Below are 15,512 nucleotides of genomic sequence, written 5' to 3'. Positions count from 1 at the left end.
TTTGAAGCGGATTATCACAAGACTTGAGAAAATATGTTGTTGCATTGGTACTATTGGTTTGTATGCCAATAACGCCGCACTGGGATATATCAAAATCTTTGTTATCAAGCTATGTACCTTTGTAGCCGAAAATGGATTCCAACGTAATTACATACAAGCAGTACTAAGAAACACAAAAGCCAACTACTTGTAGATGAAACCAAAATCAACTACTGCTTTTAAGGTGGTGCAGCGACTGCCCGCGTAGGATCAAACTCTACTGTGGCTATTACGAACATGGGGATTTTTTTAACAACAATAAGTGAAAGTATTTCTTGATAAACCATAGGGTGCTCCTAATATTCTCCTTGGTATACACAACAGTATTCTCAAGTGATCAGCTGTCCAACCAATTCTATTTTTCAGAGCCACAATTCACCCAACCCGAACAGAGGATCGAATACAAGAGACTTCCTGGGTGCTCACTGCAACGCATAGTGTTTTCATCAGTATCATGCAAATAACAAGATCTCTTCAATGAGGTAGTAGGTTAAACAGACAAAATATTGTTTTTATTTTATGTTCTTTTGCCAGAAGAGCATTGAAAAGTGAGGTAATTGTCCTACATTATAGTTGAAGCGTCAGTAAATCATAGATGGAATGCAGTCGTTCACTGAAAAAGAGGAGCCTGACTTTTGCTTGGTTTATTTCCATGTCAAAATTTATGACCTATAATGAAAAGTGAAAGATAACCAGAACACATACCTTCAGTGATACTGAAGTAAATGTTGGAGTAGGTCACTGGATCAATGTTACTACTTGTAAGGAGCAAACAAAACTGCCGAGTTGTGGCCACCAAACCCAAACGAATTAGACAATGCCACCTTAATGTCCAGTCTTTCTTTCTTTGGGCCTACTAGCACTTTCATATCCTGAATTCACACGCTGAGAGAGTTAGATGGCAGCTGCATGTAATTAATTTGGCACTAGACACTGAAATGAGTGATGAGGCGATGGAAGAGAACATACCACACCCTCATCTGGCTCTTCCAGATTGATATTTGGATGCACCCATCCAGTTCGTATTGCCTACATAATAAAGTGGATAAAATATCATGAATAACAGCAGGAAAAAAGAGAGAAAAAAACCAGAGAAGTGCACAAAAGCTGCATGTCTACCAAGAGATACAAAGAAACACTTTCATTTAACAAAAGCACAAGCATTCAGACATGCATTTCATGTAAGACATGAAAAAAAAATAACAAAATCAAAAAAAGGGAAAACAAACAAACATTTCTTTTAGTAAAAACTAAAAAGCATAACATATATTACCTGTACTGCTGCAACAGCCTCCACAGCACCAGCTGCTCCTAGCAGGTGACCAATCATGGACTTTGTAGAGTTGACTCTCAACTGTAAAAGGTAGAGGTCTTCAATCACATGCCATTACAAATTGAATTTAGAAGCTTATGAACTGAGGTTACCTCAGGATTCTGCCCGAAACAATGCATCAGAGCATTATACTCTTTAAGGTCTCCGGCTGGTGTTGATGTTGCATGTGCATTGATGTAATTTACATCTTCCTTAGATACGCCAGACTGAACTAATGCCTTCTCTATGCATTGGATAACTCCAGCCCCTGTTGCAGATACAAAACTAAGAATGTGAAAAGTGCTTTCAGAGTGTAGAATGTGATGTGATTCAAGGCAGCTCAGGAAAACTTTCATGCGTACTGGAACTCTCAAATTTCTTACAACATATGCAGCAAATTACCAAAATAGTAAAGAAACAGAGATGTTATAGATGGAATCTATGAAATGTTTTTAAACACTATTCCAACATACAGTGAATTGGGTAGAACGATGAAGATGTGAGAATTGAAACAATGAAGTTAGTATATCAGCAGAACGAACTTAAAAGATAATGCTCTTGTTCCCTCAGAGCAACAAGCTGACGAGATCTATGATAGAGAGAGAGAGAGAGAGAGAGAGAGATTTAGGGAAAGAATATTACCATCAGGGTGTGGCTCTGTCATGTGGTAAGCATCGCATGTGAAGCTTCCACCGAGAAACTCTGCATAGATGGTTGCACCTCTTTTCTGCCAAATTCAAAATAATCATGAAAAAAGAGGGATCTAAAGTAACTTGAACAGACATAATGTAACATGATAGCAGAAAGTGAGAAAGAAAAGTATAATCAGATCATGGGTTCAAGAGGCTAAGGTAGCACTAATTTAAAAAGCTAGTCACCCATGGCCCGACAGGTGAATAAAACAGAGAGCATGACTGTTTTTACTTGAGGGAACTACTGATAGAGACTTGAAAGGGTATGTGGGTTAAGTTCTAGATGGCATTAATCTTACAGACATATTGACCCCTATCGAAATAGATAAGAAAAGGCAGCATTCACAGATACCCAACCCATGCACATAAAATTAGAGTTTAAATACCTTAGCGTGTTCTAACTCTTCTAGAATCAACACTCCAGCTCCTTCCCCCATGACAAATCCATCACGATTCTGTCCATTAACCAAAACAAAATTTTGTGAGGAACAAAACATTTGTAAGTCCCAGAAGTCAGCAATCAGGACTTGCCAAGTGTTATTATTTTCAATGATTCAGTAGTCAACTTGTTCAATACCAGTAGTAAATAAACCCATATATAAATGACAGTGGAAAAACGAAGACGTGGAAATAAACTAGTTGCAAGTCATGACATTACAATATCCCAAGGCCGTGATGCTTTAGTAGGATCACTGTTCCTTTGTGAAAGTGCTCTGCAGGCCACAAAGCCTCCCAAGCCTATAGCAATAACATAAGAGCAAGCGTATCATAATAACTTCCTGCAAGTTCGAAAAAAAATTATGAAAAGAAAATTGCAGTAAGGAATGGGAGAAGTACCAATAGGTATCATTACTGAATCTGAACCACCACAAAGCATAACGTCCTGCATAAGAATGTTGGCAACAGAATTAAATGATGTACATGGAGGATTGTTAATTACAACATTCTTCCTTTTGTTTTCAATCTTTCTGTTATCCCTTTGGGGTGCTAGTGACATATCCAGAAAACTTACAGCTTCACCTCTAATGATATGATTTGCTGAATTCAAAATGCAGAAGTTGCTTGTAGCGCAAGCAGTAGAGATTGAATAGTTTGGGCCCATCCAACCCTGCCAATTCAGGGAGAATAAGCAGTCAAAAAGACTACAAACTTTAATTGGCCACCAAAAACCATCAGAATGTACTATAAACAAAAGCTCACCAGATCCATTGCAAGCATCGCAGAACCCATATTTGTAGTTGCAAAAGGCACACAGAAAGGATTCATCTTCTTATATGAAACCCGTAAAGCTTCAATTGCATCATTGAAGATCTGTTTAATACCAAAACACCAAATCAATCATCTGTCACAATGAAGAACGTATCAGGTTCCTCGTCCAGCTGCAGGACTTTCGGCTCAATGTGGGGGTTGCATGGAATAAAAATGTTTTTCTAAAAGTTTTTTTTTTGTCATTACCGTGTTGTTTGAATAAGGGATCAGTCAGATGCTGATGCACTGTTTTACATTAGGAACTAGGTGCAAAAACAAGAAATTTTGGAAATCAAAATAATTCTGGTATGCATTATCTCTGGTGGAGATGATACAGTGGTAGGTGTGACATCGCCATACTTAATTCTAAATTCAGACTAAACCCTTTGGAGAACAAGAACCAGGAAATCAGTAATAGCTCTTGTAAATCAGGTTTTGGGCCATTCTCCAAAAAGTTAGTGAAACACATAGCACTCAAGTTACCTTCATTCCACCCATGGCAGAACCAATCAACACCCCACATTTAGTTTTATCAATTTGCTTCATGACTTCTTCTGTCATTCCACCATCTACCAAGGCCTTCTTTCCAGCAGTAAGTAGGTAAAGCATGAATTTATCCATTCTTCTGGAAAATTTTGGTGCTACCCATCCATCAGTGGAAAATGACTTGATTTCTCCACCAATTTTCTACAGAAAAGAACAGGTACTCAGAACAAGACATCGAGAAAGCAACTAATGACGAGAGGTTTAGATAAATACTTACAGTAGGAAATGGGGAACAATCAAAAGCTTCAATCTCACTGATGCCACTAACACCCTCAAGCAGATTATTGTAAAAAACATCAGCATCATGACCAAGTGGGCTCACCACACTCATTCCTGTCACAACCACTCGCCTCTGTTTTGTTACAGGTTTCTTCTGTTTTGTTAATTCTTCGGTAGGTTGCAGAGCAACGGCCATGGTTTTTCCTATAATTACAGTGATATTATATCAAGCATAGATGGCATGCATATCAGATATTGTAGAATCAGTAAATTACTTAATAAGTATGAGTATCATATTTCTTCTCCAATTTGAATCTCAGCAAAACCAAAATTGAATGCGTTAACAGAAAATTATAGGACTGAATATATACTTGCACCAACACCAAACACAAAGGATGAACCTTTCCTCGTTTTCTTTTCAAAGGTACCAAATTTTCACTAACAAGAGCTCCCATTCCTTGCTCTATTTACATAAAAGCTTGGATCTTCACCCATCATCAACTTGGAAATACAGATGCTCCGGAAAAACGAATCATTTGGCTATTTTCCATATATTACAGCTGAATTAAACATAAAAACAGCATGCAAGGTCTTCTCCCTCTTTCCAACAACATTGATTCTTACTAGGCTTCAATTTACCCATCATTATTACTGTAAAATAGAAAATAAACATACATGCAAGTATCTCCTGCCCTCTTTCCAACAACATTGGTTCCTCCAACACAGTCAACTTTAGGTAGACCAAACTACAGATGATTTCACATCAGTAGGTTCATATGGCAAAATACTAGAATCCCGCAATCCACCATTGCAGAAATCAATCACTTAAATCCCACTCCAGATGCAAACTTCCAACTAAGCAAGCAAACAACACACGCAAAACACACACAAAACATACACTGATACATACAAACAAGAAAACCTAAATTCTGAACCAAACAATATAAAAAAACACAAAACAGCACAATAAGCATGAATCCAAATTCATGAAAACCAGAATCAATCAAAAGGGTTCAAACCAGAATCAATCAAAAGGGTTCAAACCAATCTACCAGAATGGGCACTAAACCGCCTCCTGCTCCGATTCATAGACCCAGCTTTGGATCCAAACAGACCATTTGAGCCCAAAGAAGATAAACCCTGAGAGCTATAGTACTCATCACAAGGCTCAAAAGCCAAGCAAGAACTCATCAACCCCTGAATGCTGGATCCACCAATCACACCCCTACTACTACTTCTACAGCTACTACATTTGGCCACCCTCCGTCTCCGGCCGCCACTACCACCACCCAGCTTGGCACGTGAAGGCTCCCCGTCGCACGTGACCGACATGCAGGCGGCGACGAGCCACGTGCAGAGAGGGGACGCGACGGAAGTGGCAGCCATGATTTTTCTGGGTTGTGTTTGTTTGAATCAAAAGACAAGAAACCCAGATGGAGAAATCAAAACAAAAACCCAGATGGGGATGAGCTCTAGAGACTGTGAATTGAAAAGGGTAGGCGATGAAAATGAGAAATGGCAATGGTGGTGATTCAATCGAGCGGCATTCGACACTGCAACTCTCTCTCTCTCTCTCTCTCTCTATTTCTGAAACGGTTGGAGAGAAAGAGCCAAATATTGGGTGGGAAAGAGGTTGAGTCTTGAGAAGTGAGAATAACAAAGACAAAAGCTTTGTTCTCTCTCTCTCTCTCTCTCTGGTGCTCACTGTGGTGTTTTGATGACTTCTGTAAGCTCTGAGGAGGAAAGAGAGGGATACACTGACTCAGAATTTTTTTATTTTTCTAATTATTAATCTATTTTTTTTCCTACTCAATTCAGTTTTGTCTTTGACTTAAATTGTCTGTATTTGTGTGTGTATATGTATAGTGCTACTCTGTGACTGAATTAAACTCTGATTATACAGTTTTTTTTATGTGTGTGTATTGGTGCTGCTTGATTCATTGTTCTTAAACTATGATTTCTTTTGAGCTGTTGCAGAGTGATTATTCTATAGCTTCTTGTGTTTAAAATTTCAGTTCTTTGGTGGTCAGAGATTTAATTTTGTATGTTTCGAACGCATGATAGTGTAGGTGTGGAGACGAATATTAGTGATTGGTCTCACTCATTACCTATACATTAATTTGAAGTTGCAAACCTGACTGCAGAATGTACCGCTATCAAACTTTTTCCAATATTCATTTTGCTTTTGTTATAAATGTTCTCATGTTTCTACCATACTATGAAAGTTCAACATCTTTTTTTTAGAAAAACGAATGACTTCATTGATTAAAATCATTACATTCATTCGAAATATGAACCTCCACAGACGTAGATATGTATAGCACTAATAAAGCCAAAAGATGTATTATGATAGTTTGACATTTATTGTTTATTATATAGTTAAATAGTCCCTATTCAGAGTAAAGCTTCACTCTAAAATTTTAGAGTGAAGTTTCAATTTTGACACACTTTTCGGTGAAATTTTTTCACCATAAGTGATTCAATATTTAGGTATGTTATTCAAGATCATCTCTACAAAGTTTCATCCAATTTGACAATGGTTTGAGCTTTCAAAATTGAGATTTACACGAACGGTTCACGTTGAACAGTTTTAATTCATTCATTGATTTAATCTAATTTCAATACCTTAACGATGTCCGAATTAGGTGAAATTTTGTAGAGATGATCTTGAATAGCATACCTAAATATTGAATCAATTATGGTGAAAAATTTGACCGAAAAGTGTGCCAAAATTGGAACTTCACTCTAAAATTTCAGAGTGAAGCTTCACTCTGGATAGGGACTATATAGTTAAATTCAACTATATAATTTTTTTTTTCATAATATATAATTATCTTACAAGATGAACCGAATATTTAAAGATTGAAGAAAAAAATGGTACTTGCGGAAAAATTATTATGATATACGTGTTTAATTATTCATTTTGAGAGTAGAATTTTAAGAGGAACAAGTAAGAGCATCTCCAATAACTTTGATATTTTAAAGAAAAAAAGAAATTTTGGAGAATATTTGACTTTTTCCACTCCAACAGATTATGTATTTCATTCTCCAAAATAGAGAAAGAGAAATTCTCCAAATTTTTGTAGCAATTTGTAATTTTTTGTAGAAGTAAGAGCACTAAATGCTACACTTTCTCCAATAACTCAACTATTAATAACAACCAATAAAAAAATAAAAAATTGATTCATTTATTTCAAACTAGCAAATTAAATAGATAAAATAATTTATGGTTATAAAAATAAGATTATATAATATTTTATTCATTTGTAATAAATACAGAAATATGTAAATTTGAGAAATTATTGGAGTTTAAACATAATTTTTTTTGAAAATTTTGACATTTGCTTCTCTATTTTAGAGAAATTTTATCAAAACTATTGAAGATACTCTAAAGTGATATCCATGAGTAGTTGAGTACACATATGCATGAAACTAAGTACCGTCACCTTTATTGAAGAATAAACTTCTTCAATTCTTGAAGTCACTATTTATCTACCATGTAACAGATTTTTTAGCCCCAAATCACTTCTTTCTTTTTTTTCTTTTTTTGAAGAGGCTATCACATATGAACCTTATAAACTTATGATCTCTACCAAACTACTTTCATTTTTGTTTTTATTTTTTGTTTTTACCAAACTACTTTCATTTGGTGTATCAATTAGGATTTAATAGGTTTTATCGAAACAAAAGTTAATAGATTTATTGAGGTAACAATCAATCAAGTTTGGTGAAATCCTAGCAACGATCAAGTGTCAGTTTAGACAACTTAGAACAGCGCATTGGTGCCCGTTGATCAGGACTGTATTGAACAATATAGCTCAATGATTTGTTATTTTGAAGTACAATTATAATGTAAGATATGCGTATACGACTAACACTCGTAAGATAGTGAACTGGCTGAACTCACACTTCATGTAACTTCATATTTTGCGATCACCTACACAACATAACGATATAACTATCTCTTTGTGTGATCAAATATAGTGTTTACAAAAAGATGTGACGGTCAGAGAAGCGGTTGGTGAAGCCCGTAGGTTGGCAAGCCAGACCTTGTTGATGGCTGATTGGAGCTTTGGATCGGCAGCATGGCCAAAGGTGAATCTGATTTTTGTACAAGGCTTCTTCGTGCTAGCTAGTGTGGGGTGTGCCGGGAACAGTGGCGGATTCAGAAAAAATTGCCACTCAAGGAAAATAAATTTTTTCTTGTCACTTGAAAATATGATCTAACTCATTGGAAAAATTACAGTACGGAAAATACTTGTGTCCATACCGGTATAGACGCACACGTCCATACCCTATTTTATTTTAATACTTTTAGTAGTGTGATTTTATAATATTAACCGTTCAAAATTTTAATAGTTTAATAAAGATCATCTATGTAAAATATAAATTGAAACAAAAATCGTTTGCTAAGTTGTTTACATCAAACAAATGAACGGTACTTGTGAAAGTTAGTAGTCTCATAATCAGTCATTTGTTTATTTGATACAATCGGCTAAACAAATAACATTTGTTTACATTGATTTTTTACAAAGTGATTTTCATTGATTAACAAAACTTTTGAGCGGTTCAGATTTTTTATTCACACTACTAAATATATAAAAATAAGAGGGAGTTCGGAAGCACACGTCCATACCGGAATGGATACAAGTATTTTCCATGTTATGGGTATAATAATATTTTAGAATTTATTATTTACATGTCTAAATTATAAAAATAATTCAATAAATTCAATCAAAGTTATCAAAATGACACAAAATCTCAGGCAAACTAATTTACATTACATATGAATAAGTTTATTGAATCAAGAACAACAAAAATTGTTTGTACGTCCTATTTGGGAGAGATGGGAGAACCTTATTCAACTTTGGGAGAACCCTTTTCAACTTGGTTTTGGGGTTTGGGTCTCTGAAAGATCAAAACGCAGAGAAACTTTGTTAGACTATTGGCCTATTAGACTTGATTGATATTTGATTTGAAAAGTTAACGAGTCGTGCGGGAACTTGCGTCTTTTATACACGAAACGACGTTGCTACGGCTCAATTAATAAGAAGCACGACGTCATTTTGGGTTGCAGATTGAAAAAAAAAATAACAGACTACCTCTGTAAATGGTATTCTTCCTCTAACATTCACCAGATTTTGCAATTTTACATGGTTTTTCTCAAGAAAAAACTCTACACTCCAAGCCTAGAGTCAAGAACCCAGCCTAAGTAACTGCCTAGGCCCATGAATGAATCTGCCCATGGCCGGGAGGGCTGGCATCGAGCACCGAGGACCAGAGGTGGCGGTGTTTTTCCAATAACTCGGTGTCAGTGGGGTTTCGATGGCAGGGCAGTGCAGCTGGAGACTTGGGCCAGGAAGATGGGAGATGATCTACTTGCTGGCTTGCTTTACTAGGTTTGGGTATTGCCTAATAAGTGTCACTTTTTGGGGCCATGTTACTATTAGTTTATTTATGTTGTTGCTATGTTCTTTGGTTGGTCTATGCTTTCAATAATACCCTACTCTGAGTTAGTAGGTGGAAGTTGGTATTATTTCTTTCAATAATACCTGACATTATAAAATGGTCGCAACCTCTTAGTGGCAGAATGAGACGTTGTGTCGCCGAATATGTTTCCGTGTGGCGACATAGTAAGAAAGATGCACTAGTAGTTATTATGATGCTTGTCATTAGTACTTCTAGTACTATCAATACAGTTGTCTTTCCGTTATATCACCGCTTTATCAAAGCAAATGGAGTAGCCAATGTAGCACTATTTGCTAACTGGTACATTTTAGATTACATTACTTTTTGTAATTTAGGGTTAAGGTTACATGTCTCCCCTTGTATTTTATAGTTTCATTAATCAAGGCTTAAATTCAAACGTACCGGACCTGCTTCAAAAAAAAAATGTGACGGTGTTGATACGACATTAAGGTTGGGCAATACGATTGGGCTTCCGCATCTACTTTAGTTATTGTGTAGATGTTATATGACGTGCCTGAAGTGGAAACTTTCCTCGTAGCTATTATTGCCTTATTGGACCTTGCTGCCTTTGTACTTGTACCAAAAATATAGGTGGAGACAAAGGGTGGGCATAAATACTGAAATCTCGATCTCGTCCCAAAATTCATAGGGACGGGATGAGACGAAGGTCTAAAAATGTCCGTCTCATACCAATTCCGTCTCGTTTCATAAAAGTGGGATGAGACGTGTGACGGATAATTTTTATCCTGCTTTGTTCTGTCATGTCCCGCATAATAATTTTTTCTTTAAATTGAATGTATGTGCATTATATTTTTTGTAGAGAGGTATGTTGTCATATCAAAGTTTGTATGAAATTCACTATTCTCACATATTATAATACTCGAATAATTATAGTTACTGAATTAGCAACCAAGCACTACTAGCAAAAAGAGTTCTCACACTGATTTTAATCAGTGAAAATTAAAGGTATTTCACACTGATGTCAGTGTTAGAAAGCTATTAGGTACGGTGCACATACAGAATGTCTATCGGTGTACTTTGGAGGGGGGGCTAATAGCTAATAGGCACGGATTTTAAAGTCCGTGCGAGATGTTGACGTAGGTCCCATGAATATCCACGACCATACTCAATTTGTCCAGCAGATTTTCAGTGTCAATAAATTTTTTTATTCACACTAATATCTGTGTGAATAAATTTTTATTCACACTGATATCTGTGTGAGTAATTATAATAGATTTAAAAAAATTGTTTATTGATTTTCTGATCAATTCCAGAAAATCAATAATCTTATTGGGAAAAAAGATATTCACATCACAAGGACAGATCTCTACTAATATGTACATTTGAATTATAAAAATAGGAGATATATACCAAATATACAATATTCCATTATAGAAACAGAAAACTCAAGTTAACATGAGCACTGAGAACCTAAACCTAAGGTGTAACTGACCATGATTACTGCTACCTCAAGAGAAACATATTAGACCTCACCTTTATATGTTTCTCCAGCAGTGACTACGGCTACTACATGCTCATTTCCGCATGCTACCTTCACAACCGTGTGCCCATAGAGATCCCACACTGGGGTGGGAGTGAAACGGCTCACGAGCAAGAACCCACCTTCACTGCTGCTACTTTTCAGTGGACCATTTCCCATATCCGAAGTCTATTGCTAGTGACATCATTCCTCCAGCTTAACAGGACAAACCTAATGTAGACACATATGACAACCAAATTACAGCATATATCAGGCTCTTATCTTATCTAATTCAAGTCGGTGACAATATTACAATTCTCATACCTATAGTGGCATTTCACTCCTTGTTCCAGATCCCAACTCAACGAATCACTCAAGCAAGCAGGGTACTAATTTTTTTTCTACATTGACACCAAGTTGGCCTCCATTCAACAATTAAGAAATTAAACAATGTAATCAAGGGGAAAAACCTTATGATACATCTCGATTCATCACGTCAGAAACTTTTAAACCAACAATCCACTAAATGAACATACATAGCAATTCTAAAAGCTGCAACAATGTAAACTTTACTTGCCTGCCTTGTTGAGACCAGGGCCAAAAGACGAGGAATTTGCTTGATGACAGCTTCAAAAGCCAAGAAAACATGATAGTTCTTAGCAAAGGAAACAATTGAAACTATAAGAGGATCTTACTGTAATGAAGCACAATGCAAGGGAAACAATAATTAATGCAAATTTACCAATTAGATCTTACCTTATAGTCAACTCCATAGCCTCCTCTACCTATCTGGTTTGAAGGATGAAAACTCCTAGGTGACCTCAATTAATTATAAGAAAAGAGCCTTACATTGTTGGTGGGAATCCCTAAAGTACCATGCATTTCATACATACGTACAAAAAAAAACTCTGATTAGATCAATTTGTCCAATTCAGATCCAACAAGCAACCATACACAAAGGTCTAAAACCTGTTTACATAATAGACAGATCCTAAATCAGTTAGAAAATATTGCTATGTGCTTCTAGATTTGAGTGTTCTTATAGCAATGAGATGCTTTACAGGCTTATATAACCATCTATCTAAAGGTGCATATTGAAGATTTGTCAAAATTAGAAACCCTTTTGCATTCACTTTGCCACAATTAGTTTAATTTTGGTCCAATACATGATAGCTAGTTAGCTACAAACCTAACAAAACTTAGAGGGAGAACAAGATGCAAATTTCACTACTTTGCAGTAAAATAAGTTCTCCTCGTAACATTATAGATTACACCACCAATTCAAACTCATCCTCTTACCTTGGCTTTGGCTGGTAGGTTCCAAATTCTTGTCTTCCTTGCAACAATTGAACACGCCAAAGCAACTAGAAACCATTGCAGCATACAATTCCAATAGTCTATTGAGTCTACTCCCTATACACATATCTTCTTGTATCTTAGAACTCTATACCTTTTGGAACCATGAAAACTTAAAATTCAGTAACTCACCAAACACAAGTAAATTGTAATTGATAATCATATCTAGGAAGTAAAATTTGAATTAAGCAGAAGTTATGAACTTAAGTAATCGATTGTAACTGAAATAAAACGGGTAATAATTCACATGAGTAATCAGAACAATTAGGTAAAACCTAAACACAAGAGCATTCATATCAAAAACTTAATCAAATTATGGCTTACTTCTCTTCACTCTCTACACCCTTTCGCCCATATACTAGCTTCATCTGAAACAGTAAACAAAACAACATACATAAGAGAAACTAAGAGAAATCAAACAGATTCAAGAGAGAGAGAGAGAGAGATGAGAGAATTTTGACATTTCGACCTCCGCGTAATGGTTGGGCCACCGCTGGCGACCGTCGTGGTCTTCAATCGGCTCACCAATGAACCTGGGCTCTGGGCTCTGGGCTCTGGGCCGTCGTCATCTCCACTGAAAGCTATTATGGTCGGCTTCACGGCTTCTTATCTAGCTCGCAGTTGGTTGGTTGGCTTGAGCTTCTTTGAACTCAAAGGCGAGGCCGGAATTGTCCTCTTCTTTCGCTTGGTTGTCATGGCATGAAGAATTTGGGGAATTCGGTTGAGGAAAACCCTAAGGATCTAAGTAGGGTTGTGAAGCGAGAGAGAGAGAGATAGAGAGGCTTGGAATTATCGAGCATGTTTAACAATAGTTTCCGAATCCCCAATTCCTTTTCAATAACTACATAGTTAGGGATCCACATAGAACAACAACACTTTATGATTTACAAGGCCTAGATAATCAACTCAACTCATATGAAAATCTAATAGAATTGCCCAACCAATTTAGAGAATAACATACCCAAAGAACAACGATTTAGAGAATAGCATATACCCAAAACAAGATGCCCAAAATCTTGTTTGTACGGATACCATGACCTGAGATTATTGCGGGAACGAGGATATGATAACATGCTTAGATTTAATGAAGAGAAGACACAAACCTGATTCAGAAGTTTCTCACAGCAGCTGGGGCATTTCCAGATAGCAAACATCGATCATCAATGGCGAAATCCAACTGGTTTTAATCAGTATTACACACAGAACTCAGTGAAAAATTAGCTATATTGCACACTGAAATCCGTGTGTAATTACCTCGAAAAACTCTTGGATGTCGTGTTTTTTTTATTTACACGGATAACTGTGGATCTATTTTTCATTACACACGGATAAATGTGTGTGTTATATCACGCACTGACAATAGTGACATAATATAAATATAATATAAGAAATCAATAAATTGATAATCAATACACATTGAAATATGTGTGTGAAACTAAAATTACACACGGAAGTCTGTGTGTGATTTTATAGATACTGATTTTAGTGGTTATTGTAAGTATAGAATCTTTGATATGCCTACCTTAATTTATCTCACACGGTTAACTGTGTGAATTAGCATATGTCACTGATTTATAGCAGTCAGTGTGAGTAAAATCAGTGTGAGAGCTTTTTTTGTTAGTAGTGAAGTCATGTGCAATTTGTTACATTATTCATTCATTTTTAGGCTTACAAGATATCAAGTTCATCCTGCCAAAATCCATATCTAGGTTTAGTTTTGGTTAGCAGTCACTTGCAACATCTATAACCACACTCATTATGCTGATAAACGTATGTAGAGATCTAGTTGAGAAACTTACTCTTGGACTCTTTGTTCTTTTTGAAGATCATGATAACACTGTTTCAAGTATGAAAAATTGTCCACCTCCAACTCCAAGAGGAAAAGGAAAAGGAATGTCTGTACGGGCTGCAAATGTAATCAATGTTTATGTGTGTACCTCTATTTTATGTTTCACGTTTGTTTTGTGACTAACTTAATATTTAAGTTTGTGATGGATTGATGTTTTATGTTTGTGATTGACTATTTAAGTTTGTGATGGACTTATGATGGACTGTTTGGGCTATTTAAATGACTTAATGTTGTTAATTCATAATTGAATTACTTGAAATGTTGAATGATAATTTATATGAGAATGGAAAGATTAGGTACTTTAAAGTCATAGGACGGTTCCAAACCCCTTAAAAAAAAGTCATGGGACGGCGGGATTAGGCCCGTTTGGTTCCGATTCCAACCGGGATTAATCCCGAGTGAGATGTATTCTCAAAAACCCTTGTTCCGTCCCGATTCCGTCCCGTTTCAAAAAATTAGAATGAGACGTGGGATGAGCCTCGTCTCATCCCATCCCGTCCTGTGCCCGGCTAACATCTTTTAAGTTCTTAAATTTTTGGAGCAATCCTCTCTTTTGTTTCCCCAAACCAAAGTATGTGTGGGAAGAAATACCTCGCAAAGTCGCAAGCATAATCAGCAGAAGGGAATTATATGAAAGGCAGTTCATCGATCTAGATCGTACATTTTTCATAAGCAATCGAAGTTTATTTTTTAGTTTCGGTTCAACTATATCATGAGTTTTAAGCACTTTGCGAATTGAGGTGCTTAAAATTTAACCATAATAGGAGTTTTCCAAGCATCATATATGGCATGCATATTGCATTGTAGAATTTGTATGCATACAAGTCTGAGTATATGTAAATCAGTTTATTTCACAGCCGGTTTGGTTCACACCATTAATTCCTTTATTTGTAGAAGGCTGGTGAAGTAGTGTTTTCCTATATCGCGGAAAATTGCAGGCCATGCACGTATGATTCGGCCGAGCATCATATGTTGATAATCTCTTTTCTCTCTTGGCATTTCCACATTTTAAATTGTCTTAAAGTATTCGATGAATACCAAAAGAAATCCAGAATCATAATTTAGCAGCTCGTGTTCGGTTAAATAGTACAGTCGACGTTGGTAAGCCAAACACCCCCGCTTCTCAACCAGATTCCTCAACTCTTTCTCTTTTCATGCAAATATTCCGATAAATATTTACGTAGCTAAAAAAATTACGTTAAAGTGAACAACGACTGGCAACTACCTCCCCCGACTGGCCGACTTCATGTCAACCATCTCTAAGTGTATTTCCATACAATTTAATCATATAGGTCGATGTGA

At 36.3% G+C, this 15,512-nt stretch overlaps 1 protein-coding gene across 1 annotated transcript; it reads right to left on the bottom strand.

The window, feature by feature from the left end:
- Positions 1–73: 73 nt before the first annotated feature.
- On the bottom strand, positions 74–5,758 carry LOC126804924 (3-oxoacyl-[acyl-carrier-protein] synthase II, chloroplastic-like). Its single transcript, XM_050532018.1, has 14 exons — positions 5,109–5,758; positions 4,055–4,260; positions 3,775–3,978; positions 3,244–3,354; positions 3,056–3,151; positions 2,881–2,926; positions 2,702–2,781; positions 2,430–2,498; positions 1,994–2,078; positions 1,465–1,619; positions 1,313–1,393; positions 1,009–1,068; positions 745–911; positions 74–464 (listed from the first exon to the last, which is right to left on the bottom strand). The coding sequence occupies exons 1-13, from the start codon at positions 5,440–5,442 to the stop codon at positions 795–797; spliced, it is 1,644 nt and encodes a 547-aa protein (XP_050387975.1). The 5' UTR covers positions 5,443–5,758; the 3' UTR covers positions 74–464; positions 745–794.
- Between the last annotated feature and the right edge of the window lie 9,754 nt (positions 5,759–15,512).

This window comes from Argentina anserina, chromosome 1 (assembly GCF_933775445.1).
Source record: "Argentina anserina chromosome 1, drPotAnse1.1, whole genome shotgun sequence".
NCBI lineage: Eukaryota > Viridiplantae > Streptophyta > Magnoliopsida > Rosales > Rosaceae > Argentina > Argentina anserina.
This window is presented reverse-complemented; position numbering and strand designations above follow the sequence as displayed.

Excerpts from the sequence above, each read along its gene's own strand:
- LOC126804924 (XM_050532018.1), bottom strand. The coding sequence starts at position 5,442 with ATGGCTGCCACTTCCGTCGCGTCCCCTCTCTGCACGTGGCTCGTCGCC. Across the intron at positions 4,261-5,108 it reads GCGGTTTAGTGCCCATTCTG|GAAAAACCATGGCCGTTGCT; the intron begins GTAGATTGGTTT and ends CTGTAATTATAG. Across the intron at positions 2,079-2,429 it reads AAGAGTTAGAACACGCTAAG|AAAAGAGGTGCAACCATCTA; the intron begins GTATTTAAACTC and ends TGAATTTGGCAG.